Source organism: Perissodus microlepis, chromosome 19, assembly GCF_051167445.1.
Source record: "Perissodus microlepis isolate ML-2025 ecotype Zambia chromosome 19, ASM5116744v1, whole genome shotgun sequence".
Lineage (NCBI taxonomy): Eukaryota > Metazoa > Chordata > Actinopteri > Cichliformes > Cichlidae > Perissodus > Perissodus microlepis.
The window spans coordinates 27,262,390-27,289,174 of NC_140479.1; the positions used below are offsets into that span (position 1 = coordinate 27,262,390).

A 26,785-nucleotide genomic window follows, 5' to 3' on the forward strand; every position below is an offset into this window, starting at 1 on the left:
AACCTAGCATTAAAAATGATGCTATTGAATTTAACTACCACTCGTTTCAATTTGCAGGGCACATTCTTAGAAATAGACATACAACAGCTAACTCGAGCATTCACAGAATACCTCTATGTTTAAAAACTGAAAACCAGCAATCACTAAAATTAATCTGAAAACCTTCTTATGGTGATGCTTTGGTGACTCCCGGTGGTCACACTGAGTAACACAGGAAAATGTTTACTATAGAATATGAATTATTTATTAGAACAATAAGAGAACAATACTGAGAAATAGGATTAACCTCGACATGAGTACAATGGCACAGTGTATACGTTGTATTTACAATACATTACATGTACATCACAAACACATATCTCAGCTCACAGTACAACACTCACACAATGGGCCACACTACATCAAAATAGCATGGCTGCACCAGCCATTTTTAAGTATCAATATGAAGCCAACATAAGCATAAATAACTCCATGAAAGTACCACTATACTGTACAAAATGTTCCGATATCTCACTGTTCATATGAAGTGTGTAGTGTTTCACACAATAAATATCGACAGAAGCATGTTGTGCATTGAAATGAGCAGTGAAAACAATATAAAGCAATCTGTACAACTTTCATTCTGCTGCTCTAAGCTCAGTGGGTTCCTGTCATTGCTAGTAACGACATGCACTTTTTGATGACCTTTTCCGCTGCTCACACATTTTACTGCAGCCTCTGATTTCCATTTTATGTTTAACATAAATAGCTAAGCTCATTAACTGATCAAGAATTGATCAAACACATTCTGCAAATGCCTTTTTCCCCCTCTAAAAATACTGCATTCCTTCATTCAATGATGCCTTGTGTTTGCACACTAGCTAAATAAATTAAGTAATGCTCAAGCTACTGATTGTCACCTTTCTAAGCTGCTGAAAACATTAAAGGGGCTTGTCCTGTTTACTTCAGATTTGCAATTTAAAAAAGCCTTTTTTAAACCATCTTCCCACTAAAAAGTAATTTGGATAAATGTGCATTTTTTAAAAAAAACAAAACAAGTTAAATTGCACCGTATTTAGCTTTATAAAATCCACCACCTTTAAAGAAATTCCTTAACCTTATTATTGGTGACACACAGATTTTCCTTCCTTGATAAAAACAACTTGTGCAGCGCATTCCCCTTTATATCATGTTATCTTCATCTCATTATACTGATAAAATACTTTCACTGTTCATGATCAAATCAGGATTCATACCTGCTGCCACACGGAGGCAGCACCAGTCCCCTTGCTGAAGCATCAGTGTATGTATAAGTCTAAGAGGAGGAGTCCTCCTCCACTGGGTGGAGAGCATGCCTCTTCAGCAATGTCTTTAGTATCTCCACCTCCCGCTCTGCCTCTTTTAGTTTCTTACGTAGTGTCTCATTAGCTTTACGGAGCTTCTGGTTCTCCTGTTAAAGAAACCTTATATTAAAATAACAAGTGGGCGATATGGTGCATAAAAGTAGAGTATAATTCATAGTGTGATACTCACCAGTTCCAGAGTTTCGTAGGTAGGTTTGCTCTCCTCCTCTGGCTCTTTAGGCTTTTGCACAACAGAAGCTCTGTTTTCCCATTTGGCACAGTATCGCTGTTTTCTTTGGGGTATTGGGCTGGGACATGAGGTGAGGGTGGGTGTTGCTGGGACTAAGAGAGAAGCTGAGGTGGGCGATACTTCAGGTCCATCTGTCTGGGTATGGCTATGGACTCTCCTAGGCCTCGAACTGGAAGTGACTGGGGAGTCCGGGCTCCAGTCTCTCCTGTCATCTGGAGGGTAGGGGAAAGGACATTCTTCTGAACCTGGGCAGAGGGACATGATTAGTAATTATTTCTGTTAATTTCAAAATGCACATTAACAGACAGAAACAGCTATTGTTCTCTTAGCCCTGTAAAGCCTGAACCATGAGCTACATCCAACATTTTTGTGCAATTTATTGCTCACAGTAGCACTGCTTGTGTCTGATTGTATACAAGACATTTTTCAAAAAAACAAAAATAAAAATCACGTTGATGATGTAGAGATCTCAAAAGCTCATGTATGAAATATAATACAACTAAAATTAAAGGGCTAAAATTGTCTAATGATTCCTTTTTGCTGATCACGGTCGTCTTACAAAGCTTACCAATGCGTTTGACTTGGTTCATCAGCATCTTCTCACTGACAATCTCCATGCTATTGTTCTTTCCCAACAGGCATTGATGTGGTTTAAGTCCTATTTGTGCAACAGAAAGCAGCGTGCAGTTTTTAAGTGGGTGCAAATCGGATCTGATTACTCAGCAGCAAGGGGTGCTGCTAGTTTCTATCCTAGCACCACTTCTTTTTGTATTCTATTCAACTAATTACTCTACGCAACTTTACGCAGATGACACTATTTTCTATACATCAAAGACCTCTGTTTTACAACCTCAACAGTTCTGCACTTTGACTTTAAAACTCTTCAAACCTGGTTATCAGCTAACAAATTATTGATTAGTAAGTCAAAAACTTACTCTATGCTCTTTAGCGTAAAGACAAACCTTTAACTAAAATCTTTTGCCATAGCCTGAACCCCAAGTTGCTCTACGATGCGTTCTTTAGAATGTGAATGCATGTGAATGCTAGATATAAAGCACTAGAAAAGGCGTAGAATGAATGGGTGTGAATAGTTGAATGAGGCATGTTTTATAAAGTGCTTTGAGCGTGCAAGTAGAGTAGAAGATCGCCCATTTACCATTTGAACTACAGTAAAATGGATCTTCATCCTCGTAATATTATAAATAATTGTAGTAGATTTGGACATATTTTGAAATATAACCTTGATTACCCTCATAGTTTCTTTTATTTCATGTTATTAACTAAAAAGCTCCTCTTTAAAGTAACTTTTATGCCTAAAGAGCAATCAGTGATCCTTAAAGAAAATGGCTCAGATCAGTTATCACACCATATGACAAAACAGTACGTCAGAAAGACTAATTTTGAAAGAGCCTGAGTCTCTTAGTTAGTCAGCCTATAATAAGCAAAAACGAAAGTTTTTCTGCTCCGAATATAGAAGCATTTTTAAAGCAGGTGGGCAGCTTGAGTTTTACTGTAAGTGAAACTGTTCCTAGCGATAGATGGAGGGAAATCACCCTCACAGCAGACCTGACCTTGCGTTCAAGAATTGTTTTTTCTTACAGCTATTGCAAACTCTTTTTGGCACAGATGAGAAAAAAACAACTTTATTTTCTGTGCAGTGTCGGAGGCAGTGATTACAGGAAACAAAAACTGTCTCACCAATGAACAAGTGGCTTAAAAACTTTCCGCCAGAAGATGGCACATGATACAGAAAATTAGTGATTACTCCATGCCGGGTATTTGTTATTGTCTACATATTTGAGGTGAGATTGTGCGGTAACATGTGCAAGAAAAGCATGGCGTGATTAACAGTACTGAATGCGACCCACCCTCTGAAGTGCCTGTGGTGACCGGCGTGGAGCTCGGGGTCGGACTGTCAGTGGCGTTGGTCACTTTGGTGTTCTTCTTGCACTCAAACGCCACCTGGTCCTTGCACAGCTTGTGGCAGTTCATCCCGCAGTCTGTGCAGGCCCAAAAGAATGCACGACATGTCACAACAGGAACCGAAGTTGATCTAGCTTCAATAAACTGACTTCTCACTTCTCTTTGAACACTATCTGTTCTGCAAATGCAACTCTCAGACTCTTGTTTTTGCATGCTTACTGTCAAGCAAACAAATAGTTCTCAGATCTTTAGAAGGACGGGGGAGGGGGAAGAAAATTGTGGTTCTCAGTGCAGTCTCTTTCTGTCATGTGCTGCAAGGTTCAACTAGCAACATGCAACGCAACGAAAAACCACACTCCATTTCACCTGCTCCCCACAAGACAGAGTGTACCTCTCCAAGTATTTGAGTTAACTGACATTTGGCCAGAGATATCAAAGTTACACGAGTGAGAGCACCATATTCACCTCTGCATCTGTAGCCTTGCTTGATGACACCCCATAACTGTGAGAGAAAAGAGAGAGAACAACATTTATGTGAGTAAACATAAAAGAGCAAAACCCAAATGATATTTTTTTTAGAAAACAGCACCAAGGAGGTTTGTGTTTCCTTACAAATCCTGAGCAGTTGTCACAAAAGGTGGGTTTCATGTAAGTGGTCTCCTGGAAGTTGTGGACAAAGCCAAGGCCCAGCTTGGAGCAGATGACACTGGCCCGCATAAAATAAGCTGTGATCTCCTCTCTGCTGACTTGGCCTTCCCTGAAAAAACCACAACACATATATTGTAAGCTGATGTTTAAAAGAGGAAACAGAGCTGTGAATGATACAGGATGACTGCAAAAGAACCTGATATACTAAAAATCTATTAATAGTAATAATTTACATGTTATTTTTGTAGGTTTTTTTTTTAATTTTTCATTAATGTCTCTCCATATTTATAGATAGCTACACCCACTCATCTGCCCAGTGGTTGTAAAAAAACATATACCACTTAGTGACAACGTTTTTACAGCACCGGTTGCCTATCAGTTGTGCTGGTTTTCATGTACACATTTAGCGGCAGCTTTATGGTTAATTCCGCAGCTATTTTATGTTTCCGGTTGCTAAGCTCGCCACTACACATCTATAAATGCCACTTTTGCGTCCTCTCCCCTGAAGTCATAAATAACCTCTGAGCGAATACATGACCTGTCAAGAGACTCACTTCTCTTTGTCCATGACACAGAAAGAAAACGGAAAGCTAGCAGCGATTTTCTCAAAGTCCTCCTGATTAATGAAGCCGTTCTCGTCGTGGTCGTAGTTCTTGAACACGGACTGCGAATGACAACAAATAAAAAGCATTGTTGCTCAGTTGTTAGCGAACAATAGCGGGGAAGGCAGGCTGTCAGGATGGCATCATGCAAGAGAATAGTTGAAATAAGGAGGCTTGAAAACTGTGGAGGCTTGAAAAAGGGAAGCGCTTACATCGACCATTCTTTGCACGTGTTTGCTGATGGTTCGAGGATCGGGTTTAGGAGCCACTCCTGATGCCCAGTCCACAAACACGGGAGGTCTAGAAGGTGTGGCTGGCTGATTAAAAAAAGGAAACAGTCATTAAAAACTAGTCTCAGGAGATATGCAAAATAACATCTGACCAAAGGAGTTTCAGTTATCATACAGTCCATAAAATAAGGCCCAAATGACGACAACTTTAAGCAATTTAATTCCATTTAAATTTGTTACGTAGGTACGATTATGAGGGCAAAGACTCTTTTTCTGAGTGCATGGGTAAAACAACCAAGACATTACAGGCTAATTACTGCGCTTAAGTTAGTCAGTTTAACAAAAGCATAAAAATTCACTTTCAACAATGTTGCACGGATGTCAGGCTAGATGTCAGGCTAGGCACTTTCTTATTTTCAGTGTTCAGACTAAGTAATTGCTTCATTTTTAGCACACACAAGAGACAGTGAAATCTATATTCTCATCTCTGAGAGAAAGCAAATAAGCCTTTGCTTCCGTTAAGCATCATTACACTTTTGCTTAACCAATCTCAGGTCCCAAAGAGGTGAAAGGCTTGCTGTTTCTGTCTCTTTGCATTAGGCCAAGATAAACAGCTGCTCTCTCTAAAGAAAGAGTGAATAATCCTGCTTCCCAAGACAATCTATTAGTTTGTTGATATGCTGAATTTTTCCAGCTGGTAAACAAATGTTTACTTAAATCGTGTCTGTTGCTATCACTCACAGGTGCTTTGCAGTTCTTGGGTTCCCGTGCATATGACAGTTCATAAATCTCATCCTCAGTGTAGTAAAGATCCAAGGATAGCTGCAAGACATTAAAAAGCCACTTATTGCTGCATGGAAGGTAAACAGAATGAGAAAAAGGTCTCTAGATTTCTCCTTGAAACATGTTTTGGTGAAGGTGAATTCAGGTTGCGGGGTAATTATTATCTCTCTCGGGCATGCTGTCATTCAAGTAGGATTAGCACACTGCACTCAGATAATACAACAATACAGCAATCTGAACTCACTCTCATTCACATTCAGCTTGTCACCCACACACTCATAGATCATAGACTCTAATCACACCCACACGAGAAAAAGACAATCCACATGCTGCACTCATTTGCATCTTTGTATGTGTTCAGCAATACATGCTGAATCACATGAAGCTGCATAACAATTTCAAATGAACCCAAAGTTGCCGCGAGCAGTTCGCTACCGTCAACAGGTGAACCAGGTCCTTGTTGGCATCCAGCCTGGGTGGGATCTGCTGGAGTTGGATCAGCTCGTTGATGTGGTTGTACAGGGCCTGGAGCTTCTGGACGTTCACCTTGTTGTCCTCGACATAATCTGACATGGCCTCATTGACTGAGATCAGGTCTTTGAGGTGGACACCCAGGATGGGGATTTTAAAACCTGTACACTTGTTGTAAGCTTGTCTGTAGTTGTCATAGTTTCTGCAAGAGGACAGCAGGTCTGTCATCTCGTTTAGTACCTGGGGAATGAAATCGTTTTCATCATTATGCTACAGTTATTTTTCTCCAGTATTTTGATCCTTGACTCTAAATGAACTGGACATCGCGTTGCCAGTTACCCTTTACCTTAGTGACTTCACTCGGTACGTGCGACGTGGTGTCTTTCAGTCTGGAGATTGAGCTGTGACATAGGCCTCCCACCACCGCCATTAGTGTGTTGTAATTGTGCATAAGGTGCAGACTCTGGCAGACACGCACAAGAAACACACGTCAGTCCATTCACGCACACACACACACACTTATAAACGCGCAATTAAACTTGTTTCAGGTAGCCTTGGTTATATAATCCGCAACAGTGGCATTACATAAGCCACTTATATCGCTGGCTTTTCTTACTGCACTCTGATGGTTCGCTCTTTTTTTGGAAATGCTTTTCCCTCTCTTATTTTTTATACCTTTTTTTTTATAAATTCTCCAGTTCTTGCTGTCACTGGAGCATTATGGTGTGAAATTCGTTTCCACACCCGTGGGTTTTGAGGTTGACAGCAGTGAGCAGCAGCAGACTGGTGCATTAGTGTTGCAAGAGGTCCTCCAGAGTACAAGCCTGCCTAACGGCTCCCCAAAGCCAGTGTATCACTTCTCAGCAGGCTGCACACAGCTTCACGTTGGAGTGGTTTTAACAAGCCAGCTCTGATCAGAGACTACACTCACGAGTCATTTCCTGCTTTTCTTCTCCTACAAAGTCCTCATTGTTTAAGAGTGTTCCACTTGGTGACTTCATTAGCTTGCATTCAGATAATATTTTTCTATCGGTAAGATATTTGGATACCCTAAAAGCCTGCAGCACAGCTCCTGAGAATCACTACAAGCTCTCTGAATATGCATTACACAATTACTAACATGTGAGGGGCTTTCAGAGTGAGACAAAAGTCGTATTAACACTAGTTAGATAAGGTGCTGGAACAACCGCACATAGATTTAAGCGAAGAGGAAATGTAAGCACAGAAAGTATATGTGTAGTGGAAGTGGGGGTTGATTTAACCACTACCTGTGCAACGTGGATAAACTTAGTGAAAACCTCAGCTCTCAGCTGAGCGGTTGGCCGGCTTAGCACCATCAGCTGAACCCACTGGGAGACACCGTTACACAGCGCAATGGAACGCTCCATCACGGGGATGTCCTTCATGCAGCAGCTGCGGATGTAATTCTGATAGTCTACAAACTGGCAAAGAGAGCAGAGACAGGAGCATAAACCGCTGCACGGAAACTGCAAAGCATTTCCTGTCAGGAGGAAACACCTAATGGTTCTTCGTAAATGTAATTTTAAAAAACAGAGAACAAAAACAAAACAGCAAAGTGTTAATGATAAGCTACAAACAGGTGCGCTTGAATGTTCTTTTAAGTTGGCGTGTGTTTATACTCACTGATATTCTGCAGAAGGATTTAAATTCAAGGTAGGTGAGATGCTCGGCCAACTCAATGGGCTCCAGGTGGTCAAAAAGGAGCGACACCTTCCTCTTTTTACTGCTGTTAGCTTTAATCTTCTGGCTGGCTTTCCACGACCAGTCTCGTTCCGTTCTGGAGTACACAACGAAACAAAACGTGACTGCATCAGAAGAAAGGTTATGTAGCAGCAAAACTTCATAAACTGAAAAGCTGCAAATTTTTTTGTTTGTTTGTTGATTCATGGAAGTCTCCCACAGAGCGTTTCATTACATTTATTTGCGGTCACTTCCTGGAGAGAAAAATGGTGCAGCTATAAAACGTGCAGTTTGGATATGATTGAATCAGTTTGTTCCAGTTTTAATCTTTTAATTCTACAGTTCAATGATTTTAGCTTAACAAATGTAAGTATCTGCACTTTTAATAATGTTGCTGCTTTAGTATTGGGCTGTTGATCAGACACAATAAAGCATGTGATATGCGTGAAATTGATATTTCTCACATTATATATGTAAAACAACTCTTTGCATCACTAATTATTAATTGGCAGATTATTCTCTAAATATAATTATAGTTAGCTGCAGCATCAATCTGAGTATTTAACTTAAAACTGTGCAGTCCAGTTTCATCACAGCAACCTAAATGATAAACAACAACAACAACAACAACAACAACAATAAAAAATGGAAGATTTAGCATGCTTACTACGGGTCTGTGTTCTTCATAGTGAGAGTCTCTATTCTTGATCGTGACTGATTTCAGTACTTTTATGACTGCAACAAGCAACCGAGAGTTCTGTAGACCTAATGTCTCAGTTGGCCAGCTGGCCGGAGATTAACACTTACATCCATTTGGTCTCTAGGAGAGAGCAAAGTCGCTCCTGTCCGTGCTCTCGGATCAGATCCCGAAACTCATCCAGGCTGTCTGACAAGCTGTGGTGCAACCGGAACATCATCCAGAATTCCTGGATCCAGTGCCTGTAAGAGTAAAGAATGATACCAGTGTGAATGAGATGTAAAAACAAGCCAAATTGAACTCTGAGTTGGTGTATTTGTGGGACTGACCTGATGAGGTAGCATATCCTCTGGCACTCTGCTGGCTGCTCGCTGTCTACTGCCGTTTTAAATGTGAGGACTTCAGTTAAGGAGCAAGTGACATGAGCATAAACCTGATGAATACGAAAGTTAAAGCTTGGATTCACTGCTGCTTGTCTTGCCAGAAAGTGATTCTAGACAATTTTTTTCTGGAGTAAATAATGAACATATGGTTGATGTGACTGTGCAACTTCTTTCCAGCAAACAAACTCATTAATAAAAAAAACCTACAGCAGCTAAACTGAAAAGGCAAACACAGGTGACATTTGTTAATGTGGGAGGAGGCGACTGCATGAAGCAAAACTCCCGATGAGCATCACGGAATGAATCATTCTGGCTTACAGAGGTAAGAGAACAACAAAATGTACAAAGAAACCGCAGAATCGGTGCCTCGTATATTGTAGAAAAACTGTTTTGCGACGGATCTTTAAACGTGCGGCAGTTTAAACAGTGCTGTCAGCTCGAAAGGCTATTATTCATTCCGGAGGTCACTCTGCCTTCCTTTTAGCACATGTTGCTCAGAAAAACACCGCCCTGTGAATTTATATCCAACCGACAGTATAGCTCTGCACTGGCAGGAACGAGATTGCGGTGAAGCACATAAAAAGGCTAATTGCGTCATAGGAGCAGAAGAAGTGCCCACGCAATTCCAAGGCCAGACTGTGATGAAGACTGTTAATGGCCCCCTGTGCCTCTTCCCTGATCCTAACCCACACACTGTATTTATTTGATGCATCCTTTTGGGTCTCGGGCACAGAACGAGAGGGTTAAAAATAGCAGAGAGGGCCATTCGGCCGTGCGTGCATTGACGTGGGTCTGCGCGAGCGGGGGGCTCTTTAGGCAGTGGAGGGTCTGTGTTTATATATAGCTGAAGAGAACTTGTATGTGAAAGAGGCAGAGGTAATTAACACCTGAAACCACAAGGCTTTCTCACCGTGGGGCTGATAAGCTCCTCTGAGGGGCTTTGTGATGCCACTGCTGTTTCCTGAATGAAAGCTGAGATTAAAGATCCTCCCCACAAGTCACAAGGCATTAAAAAAAACATGTTTTTTTTTCGGTGTGAAGCAGAGAAAATAAAAAAGCACTGAACCAAACATTCTGAAAGAGACCAAAATGCAGAAAGGTAATAGACTCCCTGCTATTGAATACACCAGCTCAGAATAGAGGAAAGTTGCACACTGAAAGCAACTGATGTACAAAATCTAAAATGTCTGACAGGAGGAGCAAACATGAACTGCCACTTTCCTATCACATTTTACACACTGACAGCTACAGGCTGCATTGTGAGCCAAGTATGAACTTGACTGCGTGTTGCTGTTGACAACCAAATGAAAGCAGCACACGGCAGAACAAGTGGTCTGATCTTGGTCTACATTTTCTGCCCAGAATTGGCCGCTGATTTGTTTGAATCACGTCCCTGCCTTGTGACAGCAGCCACCCCCCCCAAGCTTTTATGATGCACTCCGCAAAGGATATAAAGAGACGAGTTTGTCCAGCAGATCACCGGAGGAGATGAGGTGACGGTGCATGGTCAGGGTGATGTTCAGCAAGTGGCCGTTCCCGTTTACACATCCGTTTGCGTCTGCAAAAGAAAACGAACGCACACGTGCTCGAGTTAGGCGTCGCCGCTGTAAAGAGGAGGAGGTTTACAAAAACACACGCCACACTCTCAGATAAAACCTGCTCTGATGGTGAGAATTCTTCTGCCTGCCTTTCATCAAATATAATCAACCAGAGCACATCACATTAAAATGCACTATTAGAGCTGCTTTTTTTGTTGTTGTTGTTTGATTATCAGAGATCAGATGGGGGTTTGTGGCATGGTTTTTGTTGCTTTTTTGGGGGGCTGGTGGGTTTTGAATATCAAATGAATATCAAATGACTCAAAGATGGCACATATGTAGTCCGTTTGGCCTCTCAGGGCCACCGTACACACACACACATATATACACATACATACATACATATATATATATATATATATATATATATACACATATACATATACATATACATACATATACATATACATATATATATATATATATATATATATATATATATATACACATATATATATATATATATACATATATATACACACATATATACACACACATATACAAGATAAACCGCCTTTTGGTTTCGCATCATGTTCAACTCAAATGTGGTTTTCAGATCCATCACACAGTTTTCTCACAGAAAGTTAATCGCATAGCTGATGATGTTTTGAAGGCAAACAGAATAACATGTTGCCATGATGTTTCTTGCTTACAGCAAATAAATCTGGATCAAAATGTAGATTTATGTGGGAAAATGCAGGCCAAGCTGAGGGGGGGGGGGGAGTTTGAAATTTTGATATTGTGAACTAACAGAATAAACACACAAATTTTGCAAGCTATATAGATTTTGCATTCATATAATGTGAGGACCAAATATTGCATTTCAGTGTTTTCACAACTTTACTCAAGTGAAACTTTGTGTTTATAGACTCACGTAACAGTCTTTGTGCTCTTGCGTCTTTCGCTTTTTCTCTTGCAGCATCTGCTAAAACTGCAAATTGTTATTTCAGCTACTTTTCTGTGTGGTATCTTTGAGTTTCAGCAGCGATGCACACATACATCACACATCTTTATAAGCCCCTCATTTCCTATAATATGTGTTCACTTTGCAAAGTGGAGCCAATCAAAATGTGGGACATTATGTCAGCATGCTGAACAAGAGATAAAGATGCTGTAAAGTCCAGAATAATATGAGACGCTTGGCCACCCTATCCCCAGCCAATAGTCTTGCATGCTAGATATGTTGGTGGGATGAGGGTCTATGGATCAATGGATGTTAAAGAAATACCCTCCTCATTCTTCATTTATTTTGTACTACATAAATCCAGCATAGACATTTTCATCACTTTACAAGAGACAGTTAGCTTAAACTTATGCCCACATTCTCGTGCCATTACCTTTCCGTTGAACGCTTACCTTTTCCTCTGATTGTGTTTACTTCTGCTGCTCGCCTGTCTCACTACCTTTTTTTTTTTTTTTTCCTTCCTTTTTCCTTGCATGTATCTGACTTCCTCTCTTTGTATGCAGACCACCTTTCCTTATCTTGCTCGTCTGACTCCACGCTATGACTGACATCTCGAAACCGCGAAAAGAAAGACAAATTTCTTATCAATGACCTCTTAAAATCGGACGAGATGAGCACAAAAAGTGATTTTCCCACACACTCAAACAAACCACTCATCTTCAGCACAAATTCAAAAACGACTGTATCGTTCCGTAAATTTGCGGTTGACATAAAAAGGAAGTGAATTTAATAGCAGCTCTAGACAATTTGTGTCTTTCTTCCCCTGTGGTCCCTGAAAACCTTAAGAACAAAATTTGCGAAGTCTCAAGCTGCGTGCTGTTTCCCTTTAAGCTTTGCCTGTGTCTTTACACTATCAAGGACATCAGGCGTCTGAGGACCCACTTTTAAACAATATCACCTTGGAAATACCTTGGACGCCATGGCAACATGTTTTCTAATCTTTGTTATCTGTAAGCAACTTGCCACTGCTGCCGCAGCTGACTAATCCATCCCTCATATCCTGCATCTGGTGTGTTTGTGTTTGTAACACGCAGGCTCTGCCATCTAAACCCAGCGAATGTCAGTGACCTTACCCTCCAAGTCATTAAGAGAGTAAAAGAGACAAGAAAAACACAGGGCTGCTTATAAAATGACACATGTGATACGGGTTGCAAAAATTTGGTGCAGTTTAAGTTAAGACATATGCATGCAGAACAATTCCCACTCCTTCTTGGCATTTCTGGTAAACACAGATATAATAAGATTGCTTTAATCAAATTATCAGTTAATACTCTCTTAACTTACTAACACTCAGAGTCAGACCTACTGTAAAATAAAGCACAGCAGGAGGCTGTGAGTCTCCATAAGGCAAACAATTACGCCAAACTTTTTTCACAACTTTCCAACCACTAACCCTCCCTGTGCAGGGTTAATTGTGGGAGGAAATCCCCTCCGGACTGGCTGTTAGTGACTGGAACATTAGGAAAGCTGCTGCCCGGCGAATGATGATAAACACTGCAGTGGGCATGCGGCCGGTGGCCTACTTTTAAGGTTATCTTCGACATTCATCGGCCGATCCAAACATGCACTTCATGTTTCCTTGTTTTGACAGAGGCTATCAGATTGGACGGTCCTTTTGTTTTAGAAGAAACCGAGTCAGATTGCCATCTCTATGTACTCTGGGCAAAATCTTCCATAATATTTAGGACTCTGTGAAACTGTGTCTACAACACTGTTTCCATTCGTACTTTACAACAGTGATTCCCAAGCAGGAAAAAAGCAAACAAATAAACAAAAAAAAACTACTTAGATGGAGAAAGTAAAGTAAAAAAAAAACTGCATATAAACAAATAGAAAATGATTAATTAAAAGTGGATTTAAGTGGTTAAATAAACTAAAGGCTAAAGCTCTCTGAATATAAACAGCTTAAAAATGAAAGAGTAACTTAAACCGTTATCTAACAGCAAAAGATGTGAAATAGATGTTGTGATTTGTATGCAATATGTAGTTATGTAAAGTCATGAGCAAGTAAAATTAATACATTTTAACAGAAAGCCAATTGCAATGAATTAAAAAAAAGCTAAATGTCATGGCTAAATAACCATTAATGTTACATAGCTACAAATTGGGATTTGATGTTAGTTAATGAAGTGTCCAAGCAGTAGATACATTGCAACAAAAACATTAAAATTAAATAAATACTGAAACATCTGCACCCGCGTTTATGTGGGAGTAGATGGGTAAATAAATACAAAAATAAAAATATTCTTATGCGATAAACAAAGTGTTGTTTTCTTCACAGCTGTGAAGATTGAGACTTTCCATCAGGCCAAAAAAAACCACCACTGTTTCTTGACTTATATAGCGCATCTTATTCTATTGGCTTATAAATATTTTGCCAAATTTGCAAAAAAGAGGCAAATTAAATGCAAGCAGTACTGTAATAAACAAAAAAGAAAGCAAGAACAAAAAAAGAAAAAAAAATATGGGTGTGTTCTGAGCGGTCGCCACAGCCCGGTGTGGTCCAAGGAGAAAGATGATGTCAACAGCTATTGATCCACACCTCGCAGTGCTCTGCATTTCAAAGGTTGGTCAGCATCTGAGGACTACCGTTCAGGGATCTGACCTTTCAGCCCAGCCAGGCTTGAAGCTGCCATCCGGTAATCCTTCAAATAGCTCTTACGTGCACTCTCACATTTGAAAAGGTGGCAGGACTCGAGGACCTTAGGGGTCCCCTGTGATGTGAGTCAAGAGGACCAGAACTGTGATGCATTTTATCAGGAGAGGCTGTGCAAGGAAAACCCCAGTCATAACACATTATCCTGACAGAGAGACACTGTCACACACCGAGGGTGTAACTTTCAAGTGTACGGGGTCTATAGGGCTAAAACCCCTCACATTGATTCTGTATCCTGCCAACGGGAAGCCGACTGTGATTAATACCTGCATCTCTGCAGATGAATGTAGTTATGAGATGTCATTTTATGTGCAGTCCATTGTAACACTTCCCCACTGCTCTTGCTGCATTTGTGTAACCAGGCAACGGCAGTTTGAAAGCTTGTCTCTTCAGAGATGCAATCACCATAACTCAAAGAGCACTCCAGACAACTCAATGAAGCCAATGATATCTGCTTGATTGATCCAACTATAGCCTACACAATCACTGCTGTGCTGTTCTTTCATTTAAGTACGCCCTCTATATATCATGCAGCCAGTGAAATATTAATGCACAATTAATAGAGTGCAGCAAAAAGCATTTCTAAAAAATTAGCAAGCCTCAAACACCGTGTCCCTCAACATTAAGGCACAAAATCAGACCGACAAGAGACTTTATCTTCAAACCATGAAATCTTACACTAAACAAAAATAAAGTCAGCCTTGGTAAGAAATCACTTTTTTACTTTCCAACATGAGGCACTCCCTTCTTTCTTTAGAGGCCTGCCTAAACCTGTTGCTGGTGAGAGAAAGTGGTGAGAAAAACAGACTCCTTAGGCTACAACATTCTGTGATCTCGCTTAACGTGAAGGTTTAATATCTTCTGATATCCGAAGGACTACATAACCTGTTACACAACCATAGAGCACAAACACCCTCTGGAGTCTTTTGTTCACTGCAGGACTTCACCTTGTAAAACAAACCAGCCAAGAAGGTCAGCGCTAACTTACCAAAAGACTGCAGGCAGGCTTGGATGAGCTCCTCCCAGGTTGCGCCCTTGGTGAGGTGTCCCAGAGGCATTACTGATTTACTCGGCGGGGTATGGGCCGGGCTAGGTTTGTGGAACCTGTGAGGCCGACCTGGAGGAGAAACTCTAGACCTGGAGGTGCATCCTTGAGTCACTCTCCTTGAGAAACACCAACACAAGAAGAACAGTGAGGGGCGGAGGAGGTACAGGAGGGTTAACTGCAGTGAAAGCGTGCCTTTCTCCTTTTGCTATTAACATGTATGACTGTACATGCACACTCCTTAAACCATGATTTTACGAGAGCACGGGTTATTAGCCCACACGCATGAAAGGATTTGTCCCACAGTCACACAACTCGAAGGTGTTATTTACACTTAAGAAACCCCCGTGGTGTGTTTTGCTATTCATTGTTCTCATTTCCTTCCTTTAACTTGGGGAAATACCGGCTGATTGCGGACATCCACATAAAACTCTCGAGTGACCAGAGTAAAGAGCTTACAAATGGAACAGTTTTACGCATGTAAGCGCTTAAAGCGTAGCAGGTCAGGCCGCAGAGAAGCGGGTGAACTTGAACACGCTTGTGCGCAATAACAAGTGGAAAGCATCAGTTTTTGACACCAATTTGGCCAAAATTACACATTTACTATTAACAAATAGCTGATAGTAGGAATAACCTTCCTATCCCTTCGATCAGGTGCCCACGTTTTCACCAAAGAAAACCAACCAGAAACTCCTCAGTAAAAGCACAAAAAGATGAGCCGACTTACGCTTCGTCTCTGCCCTTTTCCTCTGATGTTATACTTTCGTTTTGGTTTTCTTTTGACTGACATCCCATTGCGAGGTACTGGGCGACGAGCGGTTGAACTAGGCTGTCCATCTGTGTCCTCCTCGATGGGAGCATTACATCGCTCTGCTGGGCTCGGTGCGCCTCCGCGGTCTCACAAGCATTGTGCTGACTCGTCAATGAACGTTACACAATTAAGATTCACCCAGCCTGTCTGTGAGTGGGCGGCCGTGCTGCTGCTGTCGGGCTTGTCACTCACACGGAGTGGACTCCGCGCTTCACTAGTCATTATACTTGCGTCAAAAGTCGTGCTCTAGATTTATACTTGAAGATTTTAATCGCGGAAGCGGCGCAGGGGGGGCTCGTTGAAGTCATTCTATCCAAGAAAATGAAAAGCACGTTCCTATTATCTCGCTCCTTTGGCACTCTAACAATGATTTAGAACTTGATCACATATTATTTTTATTTTTTTTAATTTTCACATTTTCCTGCTATTCCATAACAATTCACATTATATTCACATAACCAGAGGTTAAAAAACCCCTTTAATATGAGTACATTCTGGATAATCACTGCCTAATGTGATTCTTCCTTTGGTTTACTAAAAGATGATGTTTGTTCATTCTGCAGAACAGGAAAGGGTGGATCTTCCTTTAACAGATAACAGAGGTTGCAGGTTCCATTACCACTACAGCTTAAATCAGGGATTGCGTTATTGTGCTGTAGGTGGTCCAAAGAAGATGTTTCCTGAAATCTTTCAGGAGCTTTAAGAAGTCTTATCACCTTCATCCAAACGTATAGGGGGATTATGGCTGCTCACATTTTACCACGATTATATGAGATCTGAACGTTTTAAATTGAAAATAGTCTCATTAATTTTAAACTGAAGCCCATTTCTGAGATATTTTCCCTCAAGTGAGAAATGGGACATACCTGAGTTGGTTTCTAAATTACACTCAGGCCAGCTGGCAAGTTAAAGGTAAGATGAAAGCATGGAGAAGTTTGATCCTCTAGTTCTACCCCCCTGTCATAAACAGATAAACAAATGATCATCCAAATCATACTAAATCAGCTCTGGAGCTTTGCATTTGAATTTTCTGTCTGGCTTTAACGCTACACTAAAGAACACCATAAAAGAAGGATGCATACACATCTGTGAAGACTGTGATGTAAGAAAAGCTGAGGCATCTCTGTCATGAAACCTACTATCTCCACTCCCTGTACGTAGTTCCCTTTAGTCAGCATGGCTGTGAGGGGAAGGTGCACGCCTGAACCTGAAAGGGGGAGTTAAAAAACATCTTAGTGGATGATTATTGTTTCCTTCTGTAATGCTTGTTTCGTGACAAGATAATTTTTCGTGTTTATCAACGTCACTTGCAATGTGAATCATGCCCCTTGACTGAGTGAATTCGACTGGCATCAAAGCGCTATTAACTCCACATCAACGGATTTAAACACATGAGCCTCCCCCATTGGCCTCAGACGACAGGTATGAGTATAAAAGGTTTTGAAATCCAGTTATTATGTATTTGTCTGTATTCATTTTAACTGTGCAGGTTTAATCTAATTATCTATAATCTTTAAAAAAAATTGATTTGTACTTTTCTGTGTGTGTGTGTGTGTGTGTGTGTGTGTGTGTGTGTGTGTGTGTGTGTGTGTTAGTTGGGCTATTTTAAATGTGAAAATTAACACACTGGTCCATTGTTCTTACTCACACACCCAGGATTACTCAGGTCAAAAGGTTTTCTGCTTCCTGCACACCGGAATATCCTCCCTTTGAATAGATGACTACATGCATGCCATCTACAGATGACCAGCAGCTTGGGTTCATGTGTTAGTTTGAGCTCATGGGGCAGAGTGAAGTCATGAGAATATGTGTAAAGACCAGCTGGCTGCTTGTGATAAGATAGTGTATCTGCACCCTTTTTTGTGTCTCTGCTGTTATCGGACTGCTTGGTGATACCTTTACAACTTGCCCCCATGCATCTAAGTGCACTTCTGAAGCAAACTTCTCACTCTCTCTCTGTCTATCTTATCCCAGTGCTACTTGTAGAAATGTGCTGCTTGAGATAAAACACACACACATACACACACACACACTAATTTTCTATTACTTGAAAATACTGCTGCTCTCTGAGTCTCCACCCAACCTTAAACAAACAGAAAAAGGATCCCGATGTGAAAGAAAATGGTAGCCTTTTAAACACATGCCAGGTACTTTTCTTTGATAAGCTGCAGAGTTTCAGACATGTGATAAATTTAGGTATATCTGTTGATTGCCATGCACTCCAAGTGAATGTGCAAACTTAGAAACATGAAAATGACATTTGATGATTAAAGAAAATAAGACACCAACAGTCACACAGTACATCAAGTAGGCTATGTTGCTATTCTGGTAGTCAGTGGTCACTGGTGTAAATGATGTCACAGAGTGTCACATTCAAGGAAGAAAGAGTCAAATACCTTGGACCTGCAGCCGTTAACTCAATAGTTGAGCTGTGGACACCCCCTGGTGGATACATTGAGTCATCTGCTGTCCAGCTGAGAGGATGATGTCCTTTTGCAGGTACTGGAAATTAGCCTCAGCATCTTTTGTACAAATACATCAATCACCATCCAGGAGAAGACAGTACTTTCTGTGCAAGCTCTTTTCTTCAAATCACAGTTTCCCTTCAGCAGGGAGATTAATTGAACTTGGGTCTGACCACCAACCTCTGTAGCAACTGTTTTTGTTGAGGTTTTTATGCTCATTTTACGAAAATTGAGCTGAACTCGTGATTATGGAGGGCCACGAGTGCAAAAATGAATTTAACAACTGAATTGTTAAATAGTGAATTAAATGGGTCATTAATTAATTAAAAATGGAAATAGAGTACTAAATAATTCATCAAGTGGTTTAAATGATGATAATACAATTGTAATCATTTATTTATATATTAAATGAATTCATAATTTCCCATTTTAATTAAATAAAAAAATTATAATAATAATTTTGGCACTCGTTGCCCTCCATACACTGTCATCCTCGTTTTAAAATGCTGGAAATATGTAAACACGACCCATAACTGACTTGTGGAGTTACCTTCATTTGTCATGGGAAACAAAAACATTTTTTAATCCCAGAGAGCGTCCCTAAAGTCAGAAAAAAAAATCGGTTTGTTGGTTTACGCAAAGTTTCCGATAGCCGTAAATGTAATTTTAAGAAACTGTGTTAGTTGTTTTTTTTTATGGTGATGTTTTTTTTATGGAGTCAAGGCGCTCGAACAATTAAGTAACGACGAGCTCATGAACGCAACATTCCCGGCCAGCGCGCTAATCGCAAGCAGCTAACAGCCTAGCCGCCAACCGTTGATTAGGGACAAGGATATCTCCAAGTCAACAAATACACTGTTTTATTCGCTTGAAACAGCTCGTACATGATTTAAAATGGTTGTGGATGATGTAAAACTACTGACTTACTTAAAAGGAGCGAGAATCAAATTGACCCTCAAGACTTCATCGTTCTTCGGGGTCGTGAAACGTATTTACCCCAACAAAGCTTTGATTTTGGCGGACGGTTAGATGTTTTTGATTAATGTTGTACTTTATTTATGAATTCTTTCTGTAATATAAGAGAGTAAAACTGTTAAAGACTTTATATTAGTGTCTTGGAAAGATAGTTGTGGTTTCTGGTTTGTTGCAGTTGTCAATAGTGATGGCTGGAGGTTTCCCGGAACAAAAGTTTTCTTTGGCCATGAGATTCTGAATGGTGAGTTCACTCATGAAAAGTAATACCTAAACAGGTTTGTACCAAGCTGCACTGTATTCTTTCATTGTCCATTCTGATAGCTGGCTTGACTTTTTATATAATTAATTCAACAGTGGAATTTACCAGTGATGGGAACGGTGACCGTGAGTAAGTAAGACATGCATGAGGTGCCACTTTTGGTGAGAATGCCTTTTGCCCTGGCTTGTAATAAATTTCAATGTACAAAACTGTGCACAGAAATATTCACCATCACAAACCTGAGGACCACTTGGATGTAGCAAAGTTTCGGCCATACAGGAAGACAGGCACATTGGGTGAGTTCATTTATTCCACTAAAGCTAATGATGAACCAGTTACACCAGGGGTGTCAAACCTAAGGCCCGGGGTCCTGAATGGGCTTGGGAAAGCTTTGGAAAATATGAAGGAGGCCTGTATGCTAATGGTCATTTATACTACACCAAAGTAATTAAGTAATAGATGAACACCTAAATTACATGTTTGCTTGTTTTCTACCCACGGTAAAGAAAAAAAAATCACAGTAAATTATTGAAAACTTTAAATTTTATAATTAAAGGAATATCTGGTACCAGATTCTTTTCTATAATTTTATGCAGTTGTGAAAACACAGTTGTTTGTTTCTTACAAATTAAGCCAAAAAAGATGTCCTGACTGGATTATTTTCCTTTATTACAACAGCATTTCTTTATTGTGCAGAAAGAATTTGACGTAGTGTTGAAATTACCCTTTTTTGCTCATATTGAGTCGTCTCGGGGATTACATGTGCCGTTCGCATTGACACGAGGTTGTCCGGCCCACTAGGTAACATGCGCTACACATTTGTCTTGAACATCTCACTTTTGAGAGGATTTTTCTTTTTCTTTTTGCAGATGATGACGAGGAGGATGAAGAGTACATCAACTACGTAGTTGTTGATGAGTTTCATGAGAAGTTCGGACCTACTGTAAGTTGATTTGATGTTTGCTTTCTACTGTGTAAATGACTCCGTTTTCTTTGACCCATGTACCGTATCCAAATGTGTTAGATAATGCACATCAAGAAACAGCACGTGATCGGTGTGGGAGCAGAAGGAGTTGAGGTATTTAAGAATGGACGACTGTGTTGGCTGCAGGTGAGAAGGTCGTCGGTCTTTTGGTTTTTGGTTCCTTCTCCATCATGAGGACAGAAAAAGGAAAATAACTTAAACCTAATTTGTCTAGATTGCCACTAAAAACAAAGTATACCTATTTGATGTCCTGTTACTTGGAGCCCAGGCTTTTAAGAATGGCCTCGCCATGATCCTGGAGAGCAAGGACATTTTAAAGGTGACAAATAACTGCATTAGAAGCTCTCTTAAAATTATGGCAGTGATTATGATTACCGTAGCATATTGGTCATAGGTCATCCATGACTGCAGAGCCATTGCTGGATGTCTGATCGCTCAGTTTGGAGTAAAGCTGGCAAATGTCTTTGACACTCAGGTACGTGCGCAGTATGCACATTATTGCTAATCTTTAGATTATTCTCTAAATGATCCATATTGTTCTTTTCATTTTATGTGTCTCTGTTTTGTCTGTTTGATTGAAATCATTTTTTTTTTGTCTTCTTTAAATATTTTAGGTGGCAGATGTCATGTGCTTCTACTCAGAGACGGGAGGTTTCCTTCCTGACAGAGTCAGTACTCTCCATGAGGTGTTAAGTCTCCATCTGAGGGTGCCCCCCTCCCAGCTTTCGTCTCTTCAGATGAAGTCACAGTTCACTAAGGTACACCACACAGACCTATCCAGGGTATTTTTTTCTTGTGCTGTATAGGTATTTGGTGCTATAACAGGTTTATGTTTTTACAGGAAGAAAGCGAGATGTGGCACATGCGGCCTTGTCCGTTACCCCTGCTGAAGGTGATGGCTCTATCAGTGATCCACCTACAGCCGCTCAGACTGGTCCTGCTGGACACGCTCATGAGAGACTACATGGCTCTGGTTGATTCCTACCTCAGCAGCAGCCATTACCAGCCCGATGAACTGGCGCATGTTGGCATGGTGGGTAATTAAGAAACAATTAGCTGTCTTCAAAGAAATAATCCTTTTCAGTTTTTTGCTCCAGTCAAAAGTCGGTCAACATGATAGAAACGCGCATGATTTAGTCAACACTGCTGGCTTCATCAGTCTGTTAAAGTGACAGCTTTCTGTCATTCACGCGTGGGACAGGTTTACGTTATCCTTCACTGCTTCATTCACACACTCGCACGTCAGTAACACACAGAAAGACATTTCTGCATGTTATGTACAGTATTTTCATATCTGTTAAAAATGTATGGCATTGATTCTAGTCAGATGTAACTGCACATTTGTATGTTTGGTTCTTTCCTCCGTCATCAGTAAAACAGAGTATGGGCCTGTCTCTTAGAAAGTGTATAAGACGGACGTGGCCACTTTGATGTCTCAGTGATTGCTGTGACGGCTACACTGATAACGGTGGCTAAATAATGCTCAGCTCATCACTAACTTGTGATCGACAAGTTACGACAAGTTACTCTCCAGTGAATCTTTTGCAGTCCTTCTTTTTAACTGTTAAGATGGCCAGAATTCACAAAGTGGATTTTATATTTTATTCAGCATGATTCGAAAGTAGTGAGTGAGCCAATAAAGTCATCAGTAAAGTGTTTGGTGAGCTCACAGAGCAAGATCCGAGGGCTGCTTTCCTATAGAGTTCTATACAACTGGAAGAATTTTCAGACACAGAACCCACATCCATCTTTTAAAGTGTCAATTCTGCCCTCTGCCCTTGTACAAGATGTCTGAGAGAGATTTCTCTTCCAGATTGGGAATAATAAGGAAAGAGATGATAGCTGAGGTAAGAAACAGGGTCTATGAGATATGATGCAATTCTCAGATGATTTTTAAGCTGTGCAATTCACAAAAGCACATGAGATAAATGCAGTCTTCTCGGTTGTGTCTACATATTAATGATCTGCACTCACGCAGACTTTTGCATCAATAAATAAATGTTATTGTAGACCAGCGTGTTAAGGTTGTCCTTACCAGTTATTGGTAAGTCAACAAGTCATGGTCAACACTTTTCATTCAATTGTTCTTACAGTACCCTGCGTTGCATGCGAAATGGCTTTAAACAGCTAATATAACTTTATGTGAAAAAGTTAAAAATAAATGCCAAAAATAAACATTTTGCTTTTCCTTTTATCAGCTCTAATGTGTTGCAGGATTTCAAATTGAAATATAACATCCACAGATCACAGCGGGCTAATTGTGTGTCTGTAAAAGTCTTAAATCTGGCATTTTCTTTACTCCAGCATTGCACAGATTTAAACTGCTTTGAGTATTTAATTGACATGTGAGGTTTGCAGAAGTTTAAAGGTTAGCAGAAACCGTCCCAATCAACTGTTTGTATCCCCAGGAAAGTGTGTTGGAGTTGCCCAGAGAGTTGAGGCAGCTGGAGGTAATGCGTCGCGAGAGGCACGAGTGGGCTTCCAGTCACTATCCACTCACAGAGCAGGGTCTGCTGGCTCGCTTTAGCCCCAAACCTCAGTCTTCGTCCCAGGCCTCACCTGCTGTAGAAGAAGACCAAATGAAAAACCATCCAGATGTGTCTGAACCTGCAAGTGTAGAATCTCCTTCACCATCACCACAGGAGCTTCTTGTTAACCAGTCTGCAACTAGCCCTTTAAGGGTCACCAGTGGGCCTGCTGTGGATGCTCAGGATCCTGCTCCTGCCACTGTGTCAGACCTCACCAATAAAGAGTCCATCAACTGTTCTCTGTCAGCAGGTATGGGCAGAGGGGACGCAGGAGTACGAATGGATCTCATGGGAAGAGGAAGGCTCTTTGGGAAAGAGCAGCCATCCAACGCCACTTTTCCTTTCATAGGAAGAGGAAGAGGCTTCCTTCTCCACTTACCACCCACTCAGATCCCCATTGAGAGTGCTGGGGACTTCAAACGTCAGTGTAGTGTGAAAGCGACTCCTTTCCAGGATAAAATGCCAGAACCTGGCCTCGGAAAGTAACCCACCTAAAGATGTTTGTGGTTTGAGTGGAGAAGAATTTACATTAAGTCCCCAGCCTATCTCATCTTCACTGAGCCAATCATTCAGATATTAAAGTAGTCATCACAAAGCCTTTATGGAAAAGTTACAAATGTTTACTCTTTTACACTGTAATTCCTGAGCATGACCACTGGGTGGCAGTAAATGTTCTTTTTTTGTTTGTTTGTTTTGTTTTGCAAAGACTTGTTTGACATTTGTCATTTATGTTTCTGGAAAAATAAAAATATACAGGAGTTCTTATTGTATATTACAACTAAATGTTTCATCTTGTGTTTTAAGTCGTAGTTGACTGCGTTCTTACCCACACGATCAAATTAAAAATAAACTTTCAGCTCAGATGTTTGGATAAATAAGCAAGTGTTGATTATTTTTTATCGCACACATGCTCTGATAGTATGTCACAATATGTCACGTGTGACGAGAAATGATGGGTTTGGCTGGTGGAACACCAAGTACACCCTGATAACTCCACAACCTCATTAATGTGCTAAACTTAGCGTGATTGATTGCCTGTACAGCCTGTGTTGCAGTTAATTGATTGTGAAATGCAGAAACAGGCACTGATGGATCTGCTGTTAATTGAGCAAAAACATTGCTGGCTGACACTTCTTTTGATTACTGATAATAATAAAAGGGGGGGAAACATTAGACTTGGTGCAGAGGGAACACAGAGAGGGATACACATTCTCTGTAGCTTCAGTCATTCCTGCTGTTTTAGACGTACTTGATCACAGGTGGTCAGCACCTGCCATATTTTGTAATAACAGAAAAAAGATGATGTTATCCTGTTAATTTGCTGCTTGACATGCCTTGCAGATTTTGTGCAGCCATTTTTGCCAGAGATCAAAACAAGCCATGGACACAACAGCAGGGCATTTCTGCAGAGCAAGCCCCCCACCAGTATTAATCACATCTTATTGCTATGGTTATCTACATGCAGAGGCTTGGGTCCTTTCCAAAGCTTTCTAATTGAAAGCATGAAACAGATAATGTAGGATTTTAATTAACTGGGCGGCAGCCTGACACAAAGCCCTGCTTCTCTCTTAGCAACCACCCTGCAACAGGGTGGATTGTACCCATATGCCTCTTTCAGCCCTCTGAAACGCTCCTGTTACTCGGTCTGTGTACGCGAGGTTTCAGCAAGGAACAAAAGGGTTATCGCATCATCTTAATACCGATTTGTGTGATGTTATCTTTGAGCTGCTGCTTTTAAATCCCATCCCACAGCGAGAGAGGATTCATTCCATATAATGTGACTGGAGCTTGCTCCCCTCTATATTTATCTGCGTCAATCAGCAGTGAAGTTGTGGAGGGGTTGTAGTTTGTTGGTGGGGGGGGGGATACAGGTCTCCGAGGGGCCATGGAGGACAGGCTCCTGTCATTGACCACCAGATTGGAGCTCTTATTTTAGAGGACCTTGCATTTCCTCTCCGTCACAATAATGCCTTATGTGCAGCACTTCCTGTTTCTCAGGCCTCTGAGGAAGGAACTGCGCGCTTGTCACACGGTAGTCACCGTTTCCTCCCTCCCCCTCAGCCTCCCCTCCCCTCCACCCACAAACTTCAGACAGTGTTATGTCCTTCAGAGAGGAAAGATGACTGCACCTTCAGCATCACAGCAGGATGCGGGCGAGCTAATTTTAGACTAAAAGTCGGAAAGGTAGCGCACAGACATAAACACAAACTTTAGGATGTCCAGCTGTGTTGATTTTGCATCCAAAAATGGAGATCTCAACCGCGCAAGACCATTTATTGTTTTGACTGAGCAGTACGAGCCACGAGGCCTGAAGGTGTAATGGAAATTGGTCACTCACTGAACAATGATGAGCACTTTAAAAGTCACACTTTTACAAACTGCATACATTATTCAAAGACGGCAAGGAAGCCACCCAGACACGTGCCGAGCTGCATTACTGATCACCAGAGCTTCAGGCGCTGTTGTGAGAGTACCAGAAACAAAGGTGTTTGTCCTCCTTCCCACCCCACCAGCTTACAACTCTGAAAATGACACGACCTAGACAACACCTTCCCTCCTCCTGATCGGGGTTAGGCTCGAGGATTTGTTCATAATTAATAGGCCCTTGTTAATTATTAAAAGTGAAAGGACAGTTTAATGAAAACCTTTGCTGTTGTAACACGTCATTAAAATTGATCATCGTGTTTGCTGACAAAGTGCTCACTCAGATCATGGGAGATATAACTCAGCGCTGAAAAAGAAGGAAAGCTAATCAGAGTTTGGACCAGTGGCTCATCAGTAATCAGATTGTTTGTGAGCTGTTTAAATTTTTCCTCTTGGCTTAATCCTGCTGCTGCTTTCCTCTGGGACTTTGTTTAGCCTGGGGTGGCAGACTTGGCCAGAAGCGACTTGTTTGATTGGCTTGTTGAAACAACACAATCAGCTGGTCTTACCTGAGTAGCTGCACTACAAAGAACCAGACTGATGAGCAGCATCGGCAGTTCTGACCGTGCCACAACAGGTTGTGTAGACACGTGTCAACAGAATAATATGATTTTCATTATTAATGTAACCACATGTAATCCTTTTGTATTTATAGGCAGGGAGGCATACAGTCAGATATCAGGTTCCACTGTGCCACTAACCGCATCCCTGCAGCCAGTCTTCCATCTGTTAGGAAAAACCTATTGAATCGTGCTCCGCTCGCCCACCCCCTACAGCCCCCCCTCCTCTCCCTTTCTTTTTCTCACGTTACAGGCAACCCTCCTTTACTCTCCCCAGGTCATATTCAACGGGACAATTAATATTTAACGTGAGAAAGGCCGACCTATCCAGATGGCCTCTCGAGTACAGGCGAAAATGAGAACAAAACACAGCATCAATATTTCAGCTGGCCTCACTAGTGGCATGCACATATCCCCGCAGTCAGGAAGCTTTGCTCAGGAAGACCCCCTTCAATAAGCACACATTCATTCAAATGCACACATACACAGATGCAGGCACACAATA

The 26,785-nt window shown here is 41.1% G+C and overlaps 2 protein-coding genes across 2 annotated transcripts; one reads left to right on the plus strand and one right to left on the minus strand.

Moving 5' to 3' along the window:
• Positions 1-221: 221 nt before the first annotated feature.
• LOC146366215 (RAS guanyl-releasing protein 1-like) lies at positions 222-16,344 on the minus strand. Its single transcript, XM_084914812.1, has 17 exons — positions 16,001-16,344; positions 15,217-15,392; positions 10,461-10,568; positions 8,957-9,017; positions 8,738-8,869; positions 7,874-8,027; positions 7,498-7,671; positions 6,576-6,692; positions 6,194-6,469; positions 5,717-5,797; positions 4,958-5,062; positions 4,698-4,807; positions 4,108-4,252; positions 3,961-3,997; positions 3,441-3,572; positions 1,513-1,817; positions 222-1,429 (listed from the first exon to the last, which is right to left on the minus strand). Exons 1-17 carry the CDS (start codon positions 16,132-16,134, stop codon positions 1,295-1,297), a joined length of 2,382 nt encoding a protein of 793 aa, XP_084770938.1. The 5' UTR covers positions 16,135-16,344; the 3' UTR covers positions 222-1,294.
• Positions 16,345-19,124: 2,780 nt separating this feature from the next.
• Positions 19,125-24,159, plus strand: exd1 (exonuclease 3'-5' domain containing 1). The gene is made up of 11 exons (XM_084913885.1): positions 19,125-19,573; positions 19,700-19,765; positions 19,879-19,912; positions 20,003-20,079; positions 20,653-20,726; positions 20,808-20,894; positions 20,983-21,087; positions 21,163-21,243; positions 21,383-21,526; positions 21,610-21,801; positions 23,177-24,159. Exons 1-11 carry the CDS (start codon positions 19,444-19,446, stop codon positions 23,780-23,782), a joined length of 1,596 nt encoding a protein of 531 aa, XP_084770011.1. The 5' UTR covers positions 19,125-19,443; the 3' UTR covers positions 23,783-24,159.
• Positions 24,160-26,785: the final 2,626 nt, after the last annotated feature.

What these genes read in the sequence shown, in the direction of transcription:
- LOC146366215 (XM_084914812.1), bottom strand. Translation starts at nt 16,134, where the DNA reads ATGCTCCCATCGAGGAGGACACAGATGGACAGCCTAGTTCAACCGCTC. An exon ending in ACCTGGTTCACCTGTTGACG is followed by an intron (nt 5,798 to 6,193) that starts GTAGCGAACTGC and finishes AATGTCTTGCAG; the next exon opens with CTATCCTTGGATCTTTACTA. An exon ending in ACGTGCAAAGAATGGTCGAT is followed by an intron (nt 4,808 to 4,957) that starts GTAAGCGCTTCC and finishes TGTCATTCGCAG; the next exon opens with TCCGTGTTCAAGAACTACGA.
- exd1 (XM_084913885.1), top strand. Translation starts at nt 19,444, where the DNA reads ATGGTTGTGGATGATGTAAAACTACTGACTTACTTAAAAGGAGCGAGA. An exon ending in TGAAGTCACAGTTCACTAAG is followed by an intron (nt 21,527 to 21,609) that starts GTACACCACACA and finishes ATGTTTTTACAG; the next exon opens with GAAGAAAGCGAGATGTGGCA. An exon ending in AACTGGCGCATGTTGGCATG is followed by an intron (nt 21,802 to 23,176) that starts GTGGGTAATTAA and finishes TTGTATCCCCAG; the next exon opens with GAAAGTGTGTTGGAGTTGCC.